We start from the raw sequence: 18,536 nt of genomic DNA, 5'->3' as shown, positions 1-18,536 counted from the left end.
CATGAGTTTGAATCCCATGTTCACCAAGCTGTCACTTCTGAGCCCCTGAACAAGGCCCTTAACCCTCAAGTACTCAGTGGTATAAATTGAAATAAAAATACAAGTCACTCTGGATATAAGGGTGTCTGTTAAATAGCAGAAATGTAAATGATAACCAACAATTATTTGTTGTCTATAATATGACTGACAGGAGAACAAACCCAGTACAAAACTAAAGCTCAGGACACTAAAGGAGGTTTCTAAACTGGGTTTGGAAAGTAATAACACATTTTATCATGAGACAGTGGTTTAAATTGCAGGATTTCACTCACACACACACACACACACACACACACACACACACACACACACACACACACACACACACACACACACACACACACACCTTTTTGTTATTCATTGTATTGTCCAGTTGGTGGCGGTAAAGAGACTAAAACACAACGAAGGAGGAGAAGAAGAAAAACGCTTCACATCAGAGTTTGTCGGTTTTAGACACAAGCAGAAATTAAAACCTCACTGTATTTTGTTTATGTTGTTGGGGCTTTTAAACGGCTGTCAGTATGGATGTCGGAGCTCCACACGAAAACCAGGCGGTTATATCAAGCACAACAGCGGCCACAGTGAACATTTGTGAAGTAGAAAGTGTTGCTAAGTCGTGGATGATTGACTTTAACTTTCTGTCACTGTGTCGCTTCTACAGAGAACAAAACAATGAGAAGTTTTCTACAACTTTAAAGGCGTTTGAAGGTAAGCGCTTTATTAGCTAGCGGCCGTTGGTCCTCTGCTTTATAGTGCAGCGTCTTCCACCTCCTGCGCTGTGATTGGCTAAGTGTTTTGCTCTTCTTTGCTGACATTGGCGGATTCTTTGCATTCTGGAACTCTTAGCCAATCACAATGCAGGAGGCGGGACCTATTAGGGCACGAGCGGGAAAATAAACGATCGATTGTTTTTTCAAATTAAGAGATATCACATTCAACTTTAAGCGAATTAGTTATTTATTTTAGCAAAAATATCATAAACAATTCGTGTATCACAAATCATACTACGGTATAAAACTTATGTTAAAATGTTTAATAATAATGTCATTAAATGATTAAAAAAATTTAAATAAAACTTTTATTTTAAAAATTGAAAGCAATTTTTGGAGCAATGCAGCAGCGCTTTAGACATTCAGTCTGTCCATCTCTCTCACCTCCTCATCTGGAACAAATACAGACTCGGCACTTATCCTTTAATTTGCTGAAGAGTTGAGGTTCATCTCTTGCTGCTTTACTAGCAGCAAAACTTGACATCAATTAATTTTTCATTTTATTAACCCTCATTACATTTGCTAGCAACGTCACCGGATAAAATAAACATAAACAGAGACTCATAAACATATTTTTACATCTTTATTCAGGGCAACTTACGTTCATGTATACAACTGAGCGGTTAAGGATTTTGCTCAAGGACCTATTAGTGTACCTTGGTAGTTTTAGGTTGTAGGATTTGACCTTACAACCTTCTGAGTAGTTGTCTAACACTGAGCTACCATGTCCTCTTTAACATTGCGTTATGTTATATATCACACAAAAGGTAACGTACTTTACAGTTTACACCGCACCGACTTGTCCGTGATTTTATATGTAGAAGTAAAACCTTGTTTGAATTTCTCCAGCGATGATCGATGACGAGTACCAGCTGCAGGACCATCAGCAAATGAAGAGAACCATCTGCTGCTTGCTTTCCAGAATTATGGATGGCAAAAACTTGGGTGACTTTTCTTCTTCTCGTTTGACACATTATCTCCTCCTGACGGTCAGAATAAATTCTCCAGTGTTGAACAGAATGTTCCTAGCACACTAAACTCTGAAAAATATCACTTTTTTGACACTTGTTTGCTTGAGGATAATAGCTGTATGTGCTTTAACCACAATGTATTCACTCGTTCACTATTCGGGGGTTTATGCAGGTCAGAAAAGAATAGCCAACACATGATGATATCCCACAAGGCAACGTGGGTGGTTAGTGTCGATCCACTGTAGCAGAACACCCATAATGTACATCGTTTCAGCTTATAGTGTGTATTATAGTATAATGGTTCATAAAAATACTCTTATCTATTTTTCTGTGGAAGTGTGTAGTGCAGCAGGTGGTGGGTTTTGTTCAGTAGGTATAGCATCAAGCTATTTTTTCAAAATGAGGTTTGTTTCAGGTTGTTGACTGAGGAAATGAGACTTGCAAAGACTTAAATTAGATTATTCACATCAGTTACTCCTTAATGTAGGAGTTAATTATTCATGTATTGTGTGTGTGTGTGTGTGCGCGCGTGTGTGCGCTTTAGATGCACATTATGACCTGAATAACAAAGTGACTCCTCTGATGTCGGCTCTCTCGGTGTGGGACTGTCTAAAGGATATCGTGTATGACGATGCTCTATATGACAAAATAAAGAACCTGTTATTTATTCAGGTTAGTATTCAGCACTGTTTAGATACACATTCACACGTACATGTAGACACACACATGCTGTAAAATAATAATTAAAAAAAAAATATTTTTAATGAAAAATCTTCATTGCGTCTCCATTTCCATTGTGTATCAGTTCTGTTTAATATAAAGCTTTACATATAAAGCTGTAATAAGGTGTGTGTTTATTTTACTCCAGTGTGTTGGTGTGTGTTTGGAGAAAGGAAACGCTCAGCTCGCAGCACATACCCTGCAGTGGCTGGAGAAAGAGAGCGATTTACCGGAGGTAATTTCCTATTAATTACACATCAATGTTGTGTAACAGAAGACATAAAATAATCTGATCAGCTGTGTAGCACTGACCCAGCACCATGTTCTCCCAGTGCCTAGTACCAGGATGTTGGTATTAAAGTAACGTCCTGATGTTACATCAGTAGCTTCACATAATCACACAATAATAACATATATATCGGATTTAGTTCTGTCTTGTTCTAGTCTGTTCTAATTCTTTCACTGTTCTCTTTTTTTTCTTTTTTCTTTTAATGTATAATTTTTTCAAAATATATTTTTTTAAGTTTTTTTTTTTGTCTGTTTTGGTCTTTTGTTAATTCCTTTTTTTTAATGAAAAAAAATTCTTTTTTTTTTTGTTTGTTTGTTTGTTTCTTTTTTCTTTGTCTATATGTGTATTTATTGGCTTAGTTTTTTTTTGTTTGTCTTCTGTCTGTTTTTTCTTTCTTAATTTTTCTTCTTAATATTGACAGAAACTGCAGAGGAAACTGTCCACTGTTGTGTCTAAGAAGGATGCGTACGATCAGCTCCTTACCAGGTTCTCCTTTAATCACCTTCTGAAGAGCATAAACTCGTTCTTGGATGCTTTTCTTCAGAAACATCCTTCAGACTTTTTATTGAAGGTATTAAATCCGGTCTGTAGAGTCTCTCTTTGTGAATCTCATTACCTCGCTCTCACCTGTCAGAGGTTTAATTGCTTACGTTGTTATTATCATAGCATGAATTATGTCTGCATGAGTGGGATGAGACTTTCTGTTTTACAGGCTGCTTCTAAAGTGGTTCAGGCTCGTCAGGAGAGACCGGAGCAGGCTGATGTGGATCCAGACAGCAAAGAACCAGAACCAGACAGTCCTGTAAAGTAGGAAACACTCTCAAAACAGTTGCTTTTAAGTCAGTGATGAAAATTGCTGACAGTGAGCAGTAGTCAATAATATAACAAAACTCGAATGTATTTTTATACCACTTTGTTTTTACAATAACTGGTAAGGAGGTGAAAATTAGTCCAAATTTAGACTATAACACACACCATTAAAACTCCAGTCTTATTAACATTCCTATTAACACTCCATATAACTGCTTTATTTTAAGGTCAGAGACGAACACTGTTTCATCAGAGCTTAACCTGAGGTGAGTGTTCAGTTACAATGGAAAGTTTGCACACGTCTCTCTCTCTCTCGATTCGAGCTGAATTGTAAAACATCAGTAAAACCGACGAAGTGTCACGGTTTAAATGCAGGACTGTGCTGTGTGAGACCTCCTTTGTTCACTAATGCTGTTATGATGTTTCTCACAGACCGAAAAAGAAGCTTTTCTCCACTAAAACTGTTCATCCCTGGAAACCAGAAAGTGCAAAGAAACTGCAGTGTCATCCTCACGGAACAGCCAAATTAAGTACGCACTGCTCAGTAGAGTGTATTTTACATCCATGTGTTATTTTGTGACCGGCTGGTGTCATACGGCTTGCTGCTTATTGCTGTGTAGAATATTCAGCATGAATGCGGTTATGAATGATCACAAATTATATTCTGTCCTCAATTAAAATGGCAAATGAGCCAAACGACATGGTGAAAGTGCAACAGCATGTGAAAAAGGAGACATGACAAGAAAACAGAGGAGGAAAAATGATCAACAGTGTACTGGAGTGATCATGCACACCAACCAGGTCAGACAGGGAAATTGTTATTTTAGTGTCTCGGTCGATGCACTGTCACGTAAAAAAAGGCAGTTGCAAAAGGACTCGATTTATATTCCAGCTTTCATCCTTCCTTTTTTTTAATGATTTGAAGTTGATTAAGGATATAAATGCTCTCACTCAGGAGCACAAGTTGGATACTGAAATTACAAGATTTCTTTTGGAAATGCTGCTATGATTCCAGTTTTATATACGAGGTCCAAACTGTGCTTGACTATACTTAACATATGATGACAATGAAACATTGCAGCTGCAAAATAGTTAAAGTTCAAGCCCCAGTACTGTCAAGCTGCCACTGTTGGGCCCTTGAGCAAGGCTCGTAACCCTTTCTGCTCCAGGGTGCAGTATCATGGCTGGCAATGTGCTCAGATCCTAACCTCCAAAAGGTTGGGATATGTGGAGAAAGAATTTCACTCTGTTATGATGTATATGTGACAAAAAAATAATGGCTGCTTCATCTTCTTCTGATCTGTCATGTAGGACTTCTAAAGACCAGCTAACTACTTCTTTCCAAAATGCTGCTCATGCAAAATCAGAGCGAGTAAAGTACCTTCTGCCCTCTGCCGCATACATGAGATGGTATAGTGGCTCTGAGATTAGCCGGAGAGACTGAAATCACCCTTTTGTTCACAATCTTAAATACTGATACAAGTTTTATGTCACTCTGTACAGAAGTCTCCAGAAGGAGTTGTAAAGTACCACCTCCATCACAGCAAGTCACAATCTCCAAACACCGGACCAAGAAGGTAAGGCTTCATATACTACACTAAACTCAATCAACACTCTGTCCTGACGAAATGAAAGAATATCCATTCGACTGGAGGAAAAAGTGTGAGTCTGATATGATATAAAAGTTACAGATGCTTCATACATGTGGTAGTGATATCTTATGTTCTCTGTAGAAGTGGAACTTTGAGGAGGATCAGTACCTAAAGGCAGGAGTGAATAAGCATGGTGAGGGGAAGTGGTCCAAAATCTTAGAGGAGTTTGAGTTCAAAGATCGGACGAGCGTCATGCTGAAGGATAGGTGGAGGACGTTAAAGAAACAAGGGAAGGTTTAAAATGCTGATCTCCGAGCTCTACATGTACAGTATATGTTTTTCTGTAATACTGATGCTTTAAAGGTACTAAATTGATGCAGCACCATTTACAGATTCTTCATTTCAGAGTTATACAATTTAATTTAACTTCAATAAAGCTGCATTTTAACATTTCCTCAATGTGGAAACAGTTTACATTTATGCATTATTTTTGATTACTTTTTAATGAAGATTGACTGTAAATAATGTTTTTACTCTTTTTATTTTTGAACCACATGTGAGATTGTAAAAGTGAATGTTGAAGCTTGCATTGCACTGGAATTATTATGCTCCAAATAAACAGGAGTGGATGTACATGTGTCTCAAACCTTATTGGATTTAAAACCTATCGAGATAAATTATGTAGGTTCCTATTACACAATAGCAACCTCCAGACAAACAATAGCATGACCTTAGGAAACATGTGGTACACCATTGCAACACCCTAGCAAAACAGTCGAAACCACCTAGCTACCTCCAGGGATACCTCAGCAACTGACTAGCAACACCCTAGCAACCAGTTGGAATGCCATTGCAACACCAAAGGAAAAAAGAAACCACCTAGCAACCTCCACATATACACCACAGCATCTGCCTAGCAACACCCTAGCAACCACCTGGAATACCATAGCAACACCCTAGGAAAAAAAACAGAAACCACCTAGCAACCTCCATTTAAACATCACAGCATCTGCATAGCAACACCCGAGGGGAAAAAACACCTAGCAACCTCCATATATACACCACAGCATCTGCCTAGCAACACCCTAGCAACCACCGGAAATACCATAGCAACACCCTAGAAAAACCCTAGAAACCAACTAGCAACCTCCATACATACCACAGCAACTGCCTAGCAACCTCCATACATACCACAGCAACTGCCTAGCAACCACCTGGAATACCATAGCAACCACCTAGAATACCATAGCAGTAGCCCTGTAACATACTAGGAATTTTTAAGCTATTATTTCTTTCTTTTTTAAAAAGAAAGATATTTCTTTCCACCCAACTGTCTTTTAGCTCCTTGCAAACACTGATGTTTAAAGTATTGAAGTGAAGTTATCCACTGAAGTTGCACAGCACAAACATCCATTTCAGTTCATGGTTCATATCTATAGTTAATGTTGTAAATAATGCTATGAACATTCATGACACTGAGTGCATTACGCAAATGCAAAAGAAATGAAGACCTGTGCACCAAATAAGCATTTAATTAAAGATGTACTTTGTGTAATTAAACCATGTTAAATGAATTAGCTCTACCTCTGGCAGCATAATGAAGTAAACAGAGTGCTGGGTTTATTTAGGTGTGAATACACACAAGAGAATAGAAATGCTGTTATGAGAAATATGCAAACCTACTCACTGTAATCATCTTAATTAAACATAACACTGCCAGGAAACTGATGCACCAGCAATTTATTGTTTATAATGCACAACTGTATAATTATAGGTGGCTCGATAACAGTAAATTGATTGACGAGTGTGTGTGTGTGTGTGTGTGTGTGTGTGTGTGTGTGTGTGTGTGTGTGTGTGTGTGTGTGTGTGTAAAGTGACATTTTATCATTTCTGCCTCATGCTCAATGTTCCAGATCAACCATGACCAGGATAAAGAAACTACTCAGTGAGCAAGAGTGACTCTTGGCTGTTAGATCCGTTATGTCACACTGACCTTGTGAATGCTTATATACCCCATGTACACTTTTTCTTTCTCTCTCTCTTCTTTGCTCTGTGTCTCTGTCATCAGTCTGGAATGCTCCTTTAATCCAGCATCTCTAAACTGTTTCAGATGAAAACTCTACATCAGCAGCACAACTGCAACCTTTACTCAAGATCCCAGATCGGTCAAACTCACTGTATCTCAGTGATGAACAACGATTTTGATCCTATATATTAATTCAAACGCAGAGCCCCTGAGCCAGTTGGTGATGCTTATTCTGCTTTTCTTGCTTTTTTTTCTACCCGTCTTCTAGACTTTCTTCCTTATGGATGTCTGTATGAATTTCCTTCCTTCTACAGTTCCTTAGTTCCTTACATTTATCCATCCTTGCTACCTTCCTTCCTTCCTTTGTTCCTTCGTTCCTTCCTAACTTCATTCTAGACTTGTTTACTTACAGACAAAAAGATGGAATTACAAAATTCCTTCCTTCCTTCCTTCCTTCCTTCGTTCCTTCCTTCCTTCCTTTCTTAATTCCTTCCTTTGTTCCTTCGATAAATATACTTAAGTTTTCCTCTCACTGTCATACAATTTTAAAGCAAGTGTAACATTTGAATAAACATATGAATATAAATATATAATAATACATACATTTATTAAATATATTGTATTAATTAATAAATGTAATAATATATAAACGCATTAAAGTAATTACATGTAATATTTCTTTCTTTCTTTCGTTCGTTCTTTCTTTATTTTCCACTCTCAAACTCTCTTTATTTTTCTGACTCTCTCATCTTTCTTTCCCACAATGTCTTGTCCTCTGTCGCTCCCAACATGCCCCAAACCCCCATACCCCCCCAGCCCCACCAGTAACAGGTGTGAGTCTATGAGCTCAGTGGGTTCTCATGCTCAGTACAATTGCACAGCTGTGGGACAACACTAACACGGTATAAATGCGTCTAAATGGCCACACACACACACACACACACACACACAAACACACACACTCATACAGAATAAACTAAACCCAATCAGAATTGAGTAATCTACTTAAATGAACTCACAGAGTGACACTAAAAACCACTACAACCCTTACACTCATACGCTAACACAATGTAGCTGATGTTGAGAATCAGATCAAAAGCTGCTTGTATGAAAGGAGACCAACACCAGGAAATTGTGTTGTTGCTACAGGATGCTCTGAATAATATAGTTTTTTTATTTCTAATATTTGACTTAGAAATTAAGATATAATTAATCTTTAACATCCATTTCCAATCATACAACGATGATGATAGATAGATAGATAGATAGATAGATAGATAGATAGATAGATAGATAGATAGATAGATAGATAGATAGATAGATAGATAGAATACACACACACACACACACACACACACAAGTTAGCCCTCCTTTTGCCCTCAAAAGCCTCAATTCTTCATGGCATGGATTCCACAAGATGTTGGAAACATTCCATTTGAGACTCTCTAGATTTTTAGGCAGCACCTTCATGCTGTGAAACTCCTGTTCTACCACATCCCAAAGGTGTTCCATTGGATTTAGGTTTGGTTCCTGCTTAAGGCCACACTGAAGAACAATGAGCTCACTGTCATGTTCATGAAACTAGTTATACATAAAGTTTACATTGTGATGTAATGCATATTCATTTTAAAAGCCCAGACTGTGACAAGAAAACTTTCCCCACACCATTACACCACCTCCATCAGTCTGGACTGTTAAAACCAGGCAGGTTAGTTCCACGGTTTCATTCTGTAGCACCAAATTCTGACTCCATCATCTGTGAGCCTCAGCAGAAATCAAGATTCATCAGAACAGCCTACGCATTTTCTACTCTTCAACTGTCCAGTTTTACAGCCTCAGGTTTTTGTTGAAATAACAGAGGAAAGAAGAGGAACCTGACATGCTCTCCTAGCGTTGTACTGTAGCTCATCCTCCTCAAGGTTGGATGTGTTATTCATTCTGACATGCTTTTCTGCTTACACAATTGTACAGAGTGTTTATGATTTACTGCTGCATTTCTGTCACTCAAACCAGTCCAGTTGAAGTCTATTAACTGTTGTGTGTGAAAATCACAGAGCAGCAGTTATAGAAATACACAAATCAACCAATCTAGCACTAACAATCATGCCATGGCTTAATCAGTGGGATCATATAACAGGATTTTAAACTTAAAGGAACATGTGATTTGCTGTGCAGCCAGAACTGTGATGTTTCTGTTGATTTATTGAACATTTACACAACCGAACACAATCAAGGGTTTCAGCAGGGAAAAAGAACGTATCAGCAGCTTCCACACAAAACTGTCCTTCGTTGTCCAATCATAGGACAACTTCTGAAAAATTTTCAGCTCTTGGATTATTCTCACAGCAGTGACAGTGGTACAAGTGTGTATGTTCCCAAGGCTGAGCTGTTCTCAGGACCTCACAGTGTTCACAGAAACCTGATATGTACAAGTGTGACAATCAGATTTTATATCACAATGGGGAATCTGTAACCAGCAATTAACACAGCTCACACTCACACACACACACACACACACACACACACACACACACACACACACACACACACACACACACACACACACACACACACACACACACACACACACACACACAGCTTTTGGCTGGAGCAAACTTTCCAGTAGACCATCACTAAAAGAAGACAAACAATGCTAGAATGAACTACAGAACTAAAATAGCATCCACAGAGCATGTGCAACTATAATAAAGCTAAAAATTTTAGATCCGTAAACTATATTTTGGTAAACATTGCGTGGACAGAAAAGCAGATTCAAGTTCATTAAGGAGGGAAAGGCGACGCAGAAATTTCTGTTTTATTTTCCCGTTGGTACCTGACATTTAGAAATCTTTAAGCAATTCTTTTTGGTAATAATCTGTAAGTTTGTTAAATAACAATTTAATGGTGTTAATTCAACCTTTTCATTTATGTTTGGTTTCACTTAATTTTTTGGAGTTGATCCAACTATTTTGAATTAAGTCTCTCAAACCCCAGTTATTCAAGTTGGCCAAACACAATTACATAATGCTGAAAAAGAGCCATTGAATCACATGGAAATTCTTTCCATGATTTATTTAAGTACATTCTAATGAATACATTATTCTACAGTAAAAAGATTGTTTCTAAAAATTTATAACATATAACACAGTATAAATCACTCACTCACTCACATTATAACAAATTTATTAAATAATAAAGATACATGAAATTCCTTACACTTCCACATCCCAATCCTGAGGAATAATGGTTCCCTTTGGTTCCCTACTGAAATCCCTCAGAAAGACATTACTTCTTTAAAACAAAATCGAATAAAAAGAAACATTTTAATTATAAATATGAATTTAGCAAATTATGCCTACAACCTGTAATAACTGATGCAGATGAACTTCACACATTTGCAGCTTGAAGGCAGACTTAAAGCTGGACAGCCGATCAGAACGCTATGGCAGTAACCAATTGTACTAAACAGAGACAGATGAATTAATATCAGTGAATAAAAACATTATTATCATCATTGTTAGTAGTATTAGTATTATATTATTAGTAGTAATTATTCATTCATTCATTAATTTTCTACCGCTTATCCGAACTACTCGGGTCACAGGGGTCAGGCGTCATCGGGCATCAAGGCAGGATACACCCTGGACGGAGTGCCAACCCATCACAGGCACACACACACTCTCATTCACTCACACACAGACACACACTACGGACAATTTTCCAGAGATGCCAATCAACCTACCATGCATGTCTTTGGACCGAGGGAGGAAACCAGAGTACCCGGAGACACGGGGAGAACATGCAAACTCCACACACACAAGGTGGAAGCGGAAATCGAACCCCAACCCTGGAGGCGTGAGGCAAACGTGCTAACCATTAAGCCGGCGTGAGGCAAACGTGCTAACCACTAAGCCACCGTGCCCCCCTAATAGTATTATAGTATATTAAATTGTCTGTTTCCTGTTATGGTTTCATGTATATGAAGCAAATCTGCTTGGCACATTTTACTGTACAGTGACATTTACAGCATTTGGCAGTAGGCCTTATCCAGAGTAGAGTGACGTACATAAGTGCTTAAATCTCTTTTTTTTTTAAAATGCAAAAGATAGGGAAAGAAGTGTTAGTTGCAGTGTTTCCTGAATAAGTACGTCTTCAACCGCCATTTGAAAATAGCCAGTAACTCAGCTATCCGGACCTCTAGGGGAAGTTCATTCCACCACTTGGTGCCAGAACAGAAAAGAGTCTTGTAGTATACTTGCCTCTTACCCTGAGAGATCGTGGAACCATCGAGCAATGCTGGTACAGTAGACCGGAGGGTGTGGGGTGCAGTGCAAGGAGTAATGAGGGCTTTGAGGTAAGAGCGAGCTGGTCCATTTTTGGCTTTGTAGGCCAGCATCAGTGTTTTGAATCTGATGCGTGCAGCTACCAGAAGCCAGTAGAGGGATTGCAGCAGTGGGGTGACATTCAATCAATTTTGGTTAATCAAATGAGTTTCCAGGTAAACTCATTACGTTACAAAATTGAACTGCTAAAGTCGTTACCGACACTAAAGTTCGCTATGCTAGTAATAAACAGTCATTAGCTACTGTAGCTATCATTTAAGCTGATTGAACTTTGCATTATGTCGATTAACAAAAAAAAAAAAAATAGATATAACGTTTGAGATCAATCATATTAAATATGCGCTAACATCTGTATGCTATAAATTTATATAAATGTAATGTAAATGTAAACATCTCCGACACGGCACAGAAATGTCATACTGTAGCACCAAATTATATCATTTCTGCCGCTAGGCTCTGTTACAGATATGTTAGCATATCTCTAAATGCTAGAACATGTATGTATATATAGATATAGATATTTCTGTGCTGTGTTAGAGATGTTATCTCCAATATGATTGGTCACAAAAATAATATCTACATGATCTAATCTAAGTTAAGATGCTTTATGATTTACTTTTATCTTTACTAGAATCTTCTCTTTAATTTTAAGGGGAAACATCCACATTTCTAAGAATTAAATAAAAGTTTTTCAAGAATTTGGGCCCTGGAGTCTATCACAGGTGACCCTGGGGGACACTCTGGAAGGGGCGGCAAAACATCAGAAATCATAATGTAATACACTCATACACCCATTCCAACATTACGGATAATTAAGAGATGCCAATCAGTCTACAGTAGTGTTTGTCTCTGGACTGGGGATGAAACCTGAGAACCCAGAGGAAACCCCTGAAGCACAGAAGAACCTGCATACAGTGCAGCAGCTAGAATCGAGGCAAACATGCTAACAATTGTGGGTTAATTTTAGACAATTATATTTAGGGACTCATTATATCAAAGCATTTATTAAAGTCAAGTGATCACCAGTTGCTTCATAACATGTAATATTTTAGATATTTAAATGTATAAATTTTTTCCTGTATATTCTCCCCCATGCTTGCTTTCTATATGATTTAATACCCTTTGCTAGCAGAACTTTTCAATAAAAGCAACATTGATTATGTTTTTTTTATAATCATTGAAATAAATCACAGAATGAGAGATGGAGAAATGGAGTTTTGGCCTGGAATGTTAACACACTTTAGAGTCATATTCTATGATGGTTTTGCGTCTCCTCCTCCACTAGTTTCTCGTTCCTCTTATCCCTCCATCCAGAGTGAAGTGGCGACAGCTGTGTCCAATGCGCACCGGCCGTGTGTGGAAATGTTCAAAACGCAAGAGAAACTCAATATCTCTGTGAACTGACCGGCGGATTACTGGTTTTCCATAAAACTTTCGGACACTTTCATTACCTAATAGAATATTTGAAGAAAGCGAGTATTTTTGATTTCTTATCAAAAACTATTACAAGCAATTAACTGATCAAGAGGCAGGCAGGTATAAAACAAAAATAATTATTGCATGAGCAGATGGTAATTAAAGTTTAGACCAATTATGAACATGAGTGATGTAGCAGAAGTTGATGAACTGTTTAGAATGAACTAGAATTCAACATCTGTGCTGTAATTTCTACGTCTGTTTATTCTGTCTAATTTTACAGAGCGTAGTGTCAGGGATATAAAACAAAAATATTCAGATTCACACCACATAAACTTCAAGGGTTAAATCTGACTGGAGATATAGCTATTTGGAGCACTAGATAGAGAACAACAGACAGTGAAACTGTGTAATTTTCCAAAAACAAACAAACAAACAAGCAAAAAAACTAAATATACATATCAGAATTTATAGACACTAGAAATCTGAAAGCCTTTAGAATCAGTAATGAACAAGTGGTGGTTTTGACCATTTGTATATGTTAAATTAATGTTAATGTAGTTTCCCATATGTAATAGCTATAGAAACATATGTTGACTTGGTTTAGCTGAATTTAGCATGTATGGACATTTAGCATTTAGGCTAAGTTGGGCGATATCGTGTAGGTTTAATGTTAAAATTCAAAGTTTTCTTTAATCCGAAAAGAGTCAGATTACTGTTTGGAAAGTTATTTATAAAAATACAAACTGATCAAACAGTCTCCTGAGTTTTGACAGACCTCTCACGAGAAGTCATCTGAGGGAAGAGACACAGAAGCTAAACGCTAATCTAAAAGCTAAAACATGCATAAGCTAGCTCCTCCTCCTGTGCAGACTTTCTGAAATCTCATGATGCTATAGAGAAAAAGGGGTGTGTAAAAAGCAAAGCAGGTCAGTGTGTGAGAAGTGTGTGTGTTTCTCAATTTAAATGAGTGGAAAGACAGAAGGAACAACATCTTATCAGAAGAGAACACTCAAGGGCCAAAGAGTATGTGTTTTGTTTTTTGCATTTATATTAGCATGCTTTTAGGACACTTTTTATTGAAACTAATTTTGAGTTTATGCTAATATTGACCTTTAGGATTTATCTTCTGTTCTACATAATTCCAGCTCAAGACAGACTTAAGAAAGAGCACTGGAGTTTCAGCAAATCCTACACCTGGAAAAAATCTATTTCTAAATAATATTTTAGGTGTAATAATAGTAACAATGTCTACCGGTTCACAGAGTGACGCCGATGATGCACTAGAAACATCACTCACACGCCTTGATTCTCACTCTGATGATGACTTTAATGATGATGAAGGACTCAACACCAAGCCTAAACAAACAAACATGCAAAAGCGTTTGAAAAGCCCCAAAGATGGACGACAGTCGCAGCGTCATGCAGCAAACGCACGTGAAAGAGCGAGGATGAGAGTCCTAGCAAAAGCCTTCTCACGTCTGAAGACGAGTTTACCATGGGTTCCTGCAGACACCAAACTGTCCAAACTGGATACACTGAGACTCGCCTCAAGCTACATCAATCATCTCAGACAGCTGCTGCATGAGGACAAATATGAAAAGACCCTCGTCCACCCGGTAAATTTGGTATGGCTCAAACATCCTAAATAATGCTGTAATGCTCTTACATTTTTTCATCCTGACCATTTCACACGATCACACGATTTCACACGATTGCTAATGTCCAAGTTATGCATGATGCTAACTAGTATGCTATTTTAAGTATGTTTATTTCCTCCCAAATAATCAAATTTAGGTTGTTCAAAGTCATTATAGAATCATTCAAAGATCATTATAGATCATTTATCCTTTACAATTTAGTACAGACTATCAGTGTGGATTCTGAAGGATACCTACAGTACTGTTAGTGTTAACTAGCATCCTGAAGCAACCCTTTAGATCTTACCTCACAAATTCATATACAAGAAATACATATACAAATATGTTTCCATATTTTTAACCTAAAAAATATGAAAGTCTCAGAAAAGTAAGTTTAATAATTTCAAACCGTATAATAAGAGTGTAATTAATAAACAAGTGCAAGAGATGCTCGGTTTATGTAGTGATTTTTATATCCCATACTGTAGATGGGGAAATATAGAGTTGAAGATGTAGAGCCAACTTTTTTCTAAGTAAATAAACCTCATACTGCCTTGGTACCCAAATCACTGTATAATTCCTGCTATTTCTGATGAGTTATTGCTGGTTGCCATGGTATTGTACAGACTTCACCTGCCCTGCATCACTGAATAAAGAGAACCTTAACCCAAGAACTCTAAACCTAAATCCTGACCCAAATCTTATTCTAAACCATTAACCCAAAACTCTAATCCTTAATCCTGACCTCAAACTTTTAAAACTAAACTTTATCCCCTAACCTGTAAACCTTAATCTTAATCCTCTAAATCTAAAGCTTAACCCAAAAACCTCTAAATATAAACCCTAACCCTAATATTCTAAACCCTATCCTCTAAATAAACATTCTAAATAAAGCCTCTAAAGCTATACACTAAAAGAAATCCGCTGACTTTAAGCCTCAACCCCAAAACCTCTAAATCTAAACCCTTACCCTCTTAATATAAACCCTAACCTAAAACCTAAACTAAAATAAATTTGCTACACCATCCCCCCCCAAATAACCCCAAATAATAATAAATAATAACCCCAAAAGCTTTAAATCTAAATTCTAAAAGAAAAACCACTACATCTAAACCTAATCCAAACCTGAACTCTAATCCCAATCCTTAATCCCTAATCCCTAAACCAAACCCCAAACCTCAAAATCTAAACTCCAACCACAAACTTCTACACCTATACCTCTAAATTCAAACCCTATCCCTAATCCTCTAAACCTATACAAGTAACTCACACCTCTAAACTTAATCTCTAACCCCAAACTTTATTTCTGCTCTTTTAACCATTTTTTTTACACATTCCAGTCATATACTGTATAGTGAAGAATGGTGATCCATGATGCCTCTACAGTAACACAATGTATCCTGAGCTTCCAGGGCAAAAAGTAATAATAATAATAATCTACTGCCCTCTGGGACGTCTTTAGGATTTGAGTGGTGCTGATGTGTTATTATATTTTCGTTCCCTAATTAATCATTCATCACTGGATATTTGCGAGTCAATGATTTAGAGACTTTCTGTTTCATTGTTCTTTGAACCTTTAAGTATTTAATGTTTATCTTACGTGAATATTAGCAGTGTGTTAACCTTTTACAATTCTTCCAGGTCATTTATAATTAAAGAAAACTCAAGCACACAGTAGATGACACTGTGATGTAAATCTGGGGCAGATGTAAGAGAAGGACAGAATTTAAATTTTTACTTTTTTCTTCACAGTCATGGCCTTTTATGGTTTCAGGAAGACCAGATGACACAAAAGACATTTCGACTTTCAGACTGTGTGGAGCTACAGCCTAGATATTCATCACTCTCTTCTCTGTTTGTTTCCTTATCAATTTCTTTGTATTGGAATGACAGACACCAGATGCATATTAGCAAAGACCGGGTATTTTTTTCTTGTTACTCTTTCTTAGCTGTAGCTCTTTTTCTTTTTTCTCTTTTTTTTTGTTATACAAAGAGCCAGAATTTCATCCAGAATTGAAATGTACACAGTTTTCCTCAGTCACATTTAATGTCTTTAGGAGATCACTTGAGTTCTGAGGCAGAATTGTTCAGTAGCTCCATCAAAATTACAGTCATAGGATGGAGAATGACATTTTAAAGGGACATTTTAAAATAAAATATCTGAATATTTGAATGTCCTACATTCTCATAACGGTACTTTAGCCATGTATTTTGAATGACTTTATTCCTTTTTCTTTCTCATTCTTACTCTTATCGCCAAATCCTTCCAGTGAGCTAACTGCCTGTGAATTAAGTTTCAGTTATTTTCTTTTACAGACTCTGTATATGTTTTTTTTTTAAATCCCACTTCATAGATACCTAAAATTTACACTTGCATGGACTTTTGTTTCATGGTTGTTGTTCAGTATAAATTCATCACCACACCCAGAATGTTTCATATTTTATTTTTATTTTGTGAACACTGTTTATACGTCACTGTGTGAAATTTAATATCTAGTCTTTTTTTTTCTTGCATTATGTCCAGTTAATATGCATGATTTTTCACCATTTATTTATATATAATTTTTAAAAAGTTTGAAATGTCAGGAATGATATTGTTAATTATATTGGACTCTATTTTTCTAATAAAGCAAAAGACAATCCTTAATTATGATTTTATTCTTTTATTCATACTTTAAAGATGTTGCACGTGATCTATGATCACTAATGATCAATGAGTATCTTTAAAAGCTACAAAAAATAATTAATTTAGGGCATGTTTAAGACCACAGCATTCCAACCAATATAATCTTTTAAAATCTTTTAAAATCATCGGTTAATGAGAGTGATAGGTGAATTTAAAGCACTTAAAAATGCTGATTTTGTATGTTCTATGTTTTGTATTTCCTTTTAAATCAGGAAGCCAGATCAGTAATATGAATACTGGAAAATCTGGACATGTTGTACAGCATGTACATTACACTATAAACAGCTCTGGAGACCTTGCAAATAAACATCTATACATTGTTTACTTAAAACTGTGCCTCCTCACCTGCTAGTTCCCACCTACATACACAAAGATCCACCCCCAATACTTATACTGTAGTGCTTCAACTAATGTTAACCTGTTAGTCTTTATCAAAAACTGTCATGATACCTTTTACAAGTGCACTCAGACATTCAACTGCTCAAAAGCCAAGTTACATTTCTATAAACATAAACTTTCTCCTCAGACTGATTTATGAGGATGTGTATAGGCTTTGGGGCATGTCCAGATTGACAAGAAGCCAATCCCAATACAATACCCAATACAAACAACATTTCTGGACTGGAAGACAGGTTTCCCAACAATCTGCATGTGTTCTTTCATTAAAAAATAATTCCTATACAATGTTCCAAATTATTTTTGGATCAAATTAAAAAATTTTGAATATTGCACATTTAAAATTAATTCATTTGTATTAATGCTGCTTGCAAATGAATATAATGAACTTGATGATCTCTAAGAATTATATTTAAAAGTTGGACTTGGAATTCAATTCTACATTTCAAGTTAAACTGTAAAAACTTCATTGATTATATCAATTTGAATAGTTTGAATAGTCCAATAAAGACCCGGTAACAAACATCTGTAGTCAAACATCCCAATTTGACCAACCAGCACATCAACTACTTCTAAAGCCTGTCAACAATTTAAAGCTCATGTTAGTTATTATATAATGTTTAGATTATTACAGAAAGACTATCATCCTTTTTTTTATCTGCTCCAGTACACATCATCATCAGTTAACATTCTGTGAAGAAATTTACATGTTATACACTGTAAGTTACAAAATACTGAATCCTGTCCACTTTCCTGAAGCTCACCAGGTAAATCTCTATTTCAGCAACATCTGACATCAATCCTGTCCTTCAGGATGAAATAGCTCCTTCAACCATAA

At 36.7% G+C, this 18,536-nt stretch overlaps 2 protein-coding genes across 4 annotated transcripts; both read left to right on the top strand.

The window, feature by feature from the left end:
- The first annotated feature begins 416 nt into the window (after positions 1–416).
- terf1 (telomeric repeat binding factor (NIMA-interacting) 1) lies at positions 417–5,824 on the top strand. Its single transcript, XM_027170130.2, has 10 exons — positions 417–747; positions 1,659–1,754; positions 2,325–2,452; positions 2,649–2,735; positions 3,211–3,360; positions 3,502–3,596; positions 3,827–3,865; positions 4,032–4,129; positions 5,103–5,176; positions 5,333–5,824. Exons 1-10 carry the CDS (start codon positions 561–563, stop codon positions 5,489–5,491), a joined length of 1,113 nt encoding a protein of 370 aa, XP_027025931.1. The 5' UTR covers positions 417–560; the 3' UTR covers positions 5,492–5,824.
- Positions 5,825–13,885: 8,061 nt separating this feature from the next.
- On the top strand, positions 13,886–17,155 carry LOC113662436 (musculin). 3 transcript variants are annotated; one of them, XM_047808758.1, is made up of 3 exons: positions 13,886–14,002; positions 14,242–14,604; positions 16,369–17,155. In XM_047808758.1, exons 1-3 carry the CDS (start codon positions 13,943–13,945, stop codon positions 16,447–16,449), a joined length of 504 nt encoding a protein of 167 aa, XP_047664714.1. In that variant the 5' UTR covers positions 13,886–13,942; the 3' UTR covers positions 16,450–17,155. The 3 variants fall into 3 exon arrangements, with proteins under 3 accessions (XP_047664714.1, XP_047664713.1, XP_027033076.2); XM_047808757.1 differs by having other exon boundaries at positions 13,919–14,002; positions 14,125–14,595; XM_027177275.2 differs by having other exon boundaries at positions 13,919–14,002; positions 14,125–14,604.
- Positions 17,156–18,536: the final 1,381 nt, after the last annotated feature.

Source organism: Tachysurus fulvidraco, chromosome 25 (genome assembly GCF_022655615.1).
Source record: "Tachysurus fulvidraco isolate hzauxx_2018 chromosome 25, HZAU_PFXX_2.0, whole genome shotgun sequence".
Taxonomy (NCBI): Eukaryota; Metazoa; Chordata; class Actinopteri; order Siluriformes; family Bagridae; genus Tachysurus; species Tachysurus fulvidraco.
The sequence above is the reverse complement of the archived record's forward strand: the minus strand, read 5'-3'. Positions and strand labels throughout refer to the sequence as shown.

Excerpts from the sequence above, each read along its gene's own strand:
- terf1 (XM_027170130.2), top strand. The coding sequence starts at position 561 with ATGGATGTCGGAGCTCCACACGAAAACCAGGCGGTTATATCAAGCACA. Across the intron at positions 748-1,658 it reads AACTTTAAAGGCGTTTGAAG|CGATGATCGATGACGAGTAC; the intron begins GTAAGCGCTTTA and ends GAATTTCTCCAG. Across the intron at positions 1,755-2,324 it reads TATGGATGGCAAAAACTTGG|ATGCACATTATGACCTGAAT; the intron begins GTGACTTTTCTT and ends TGTGCGCTTTAG.
- LOC113662436 (XM_027177275.2), top strand. The coding sequence starts at position 13,943 with ATGAGTGGAAAGACAGAAGGAACAACATCTTATCAGAAGAGAACACTC. Across the intron at positions 14,003-14,124 it reads GAACACTCAAGGGCCAAAGA|CTCAAGACAGACTTAAGAAA; the intron begins GTATGTGTTTTG and ends ACATAATTCCAG. Across the intron at positions 14,605-16,368 it reads TCGTCCACCCGGTAAATTTG|TCATGGCCTTTTATGGTTTC; the intron begins GTATGGCTCAAA and ends TTTTCTTCACAG.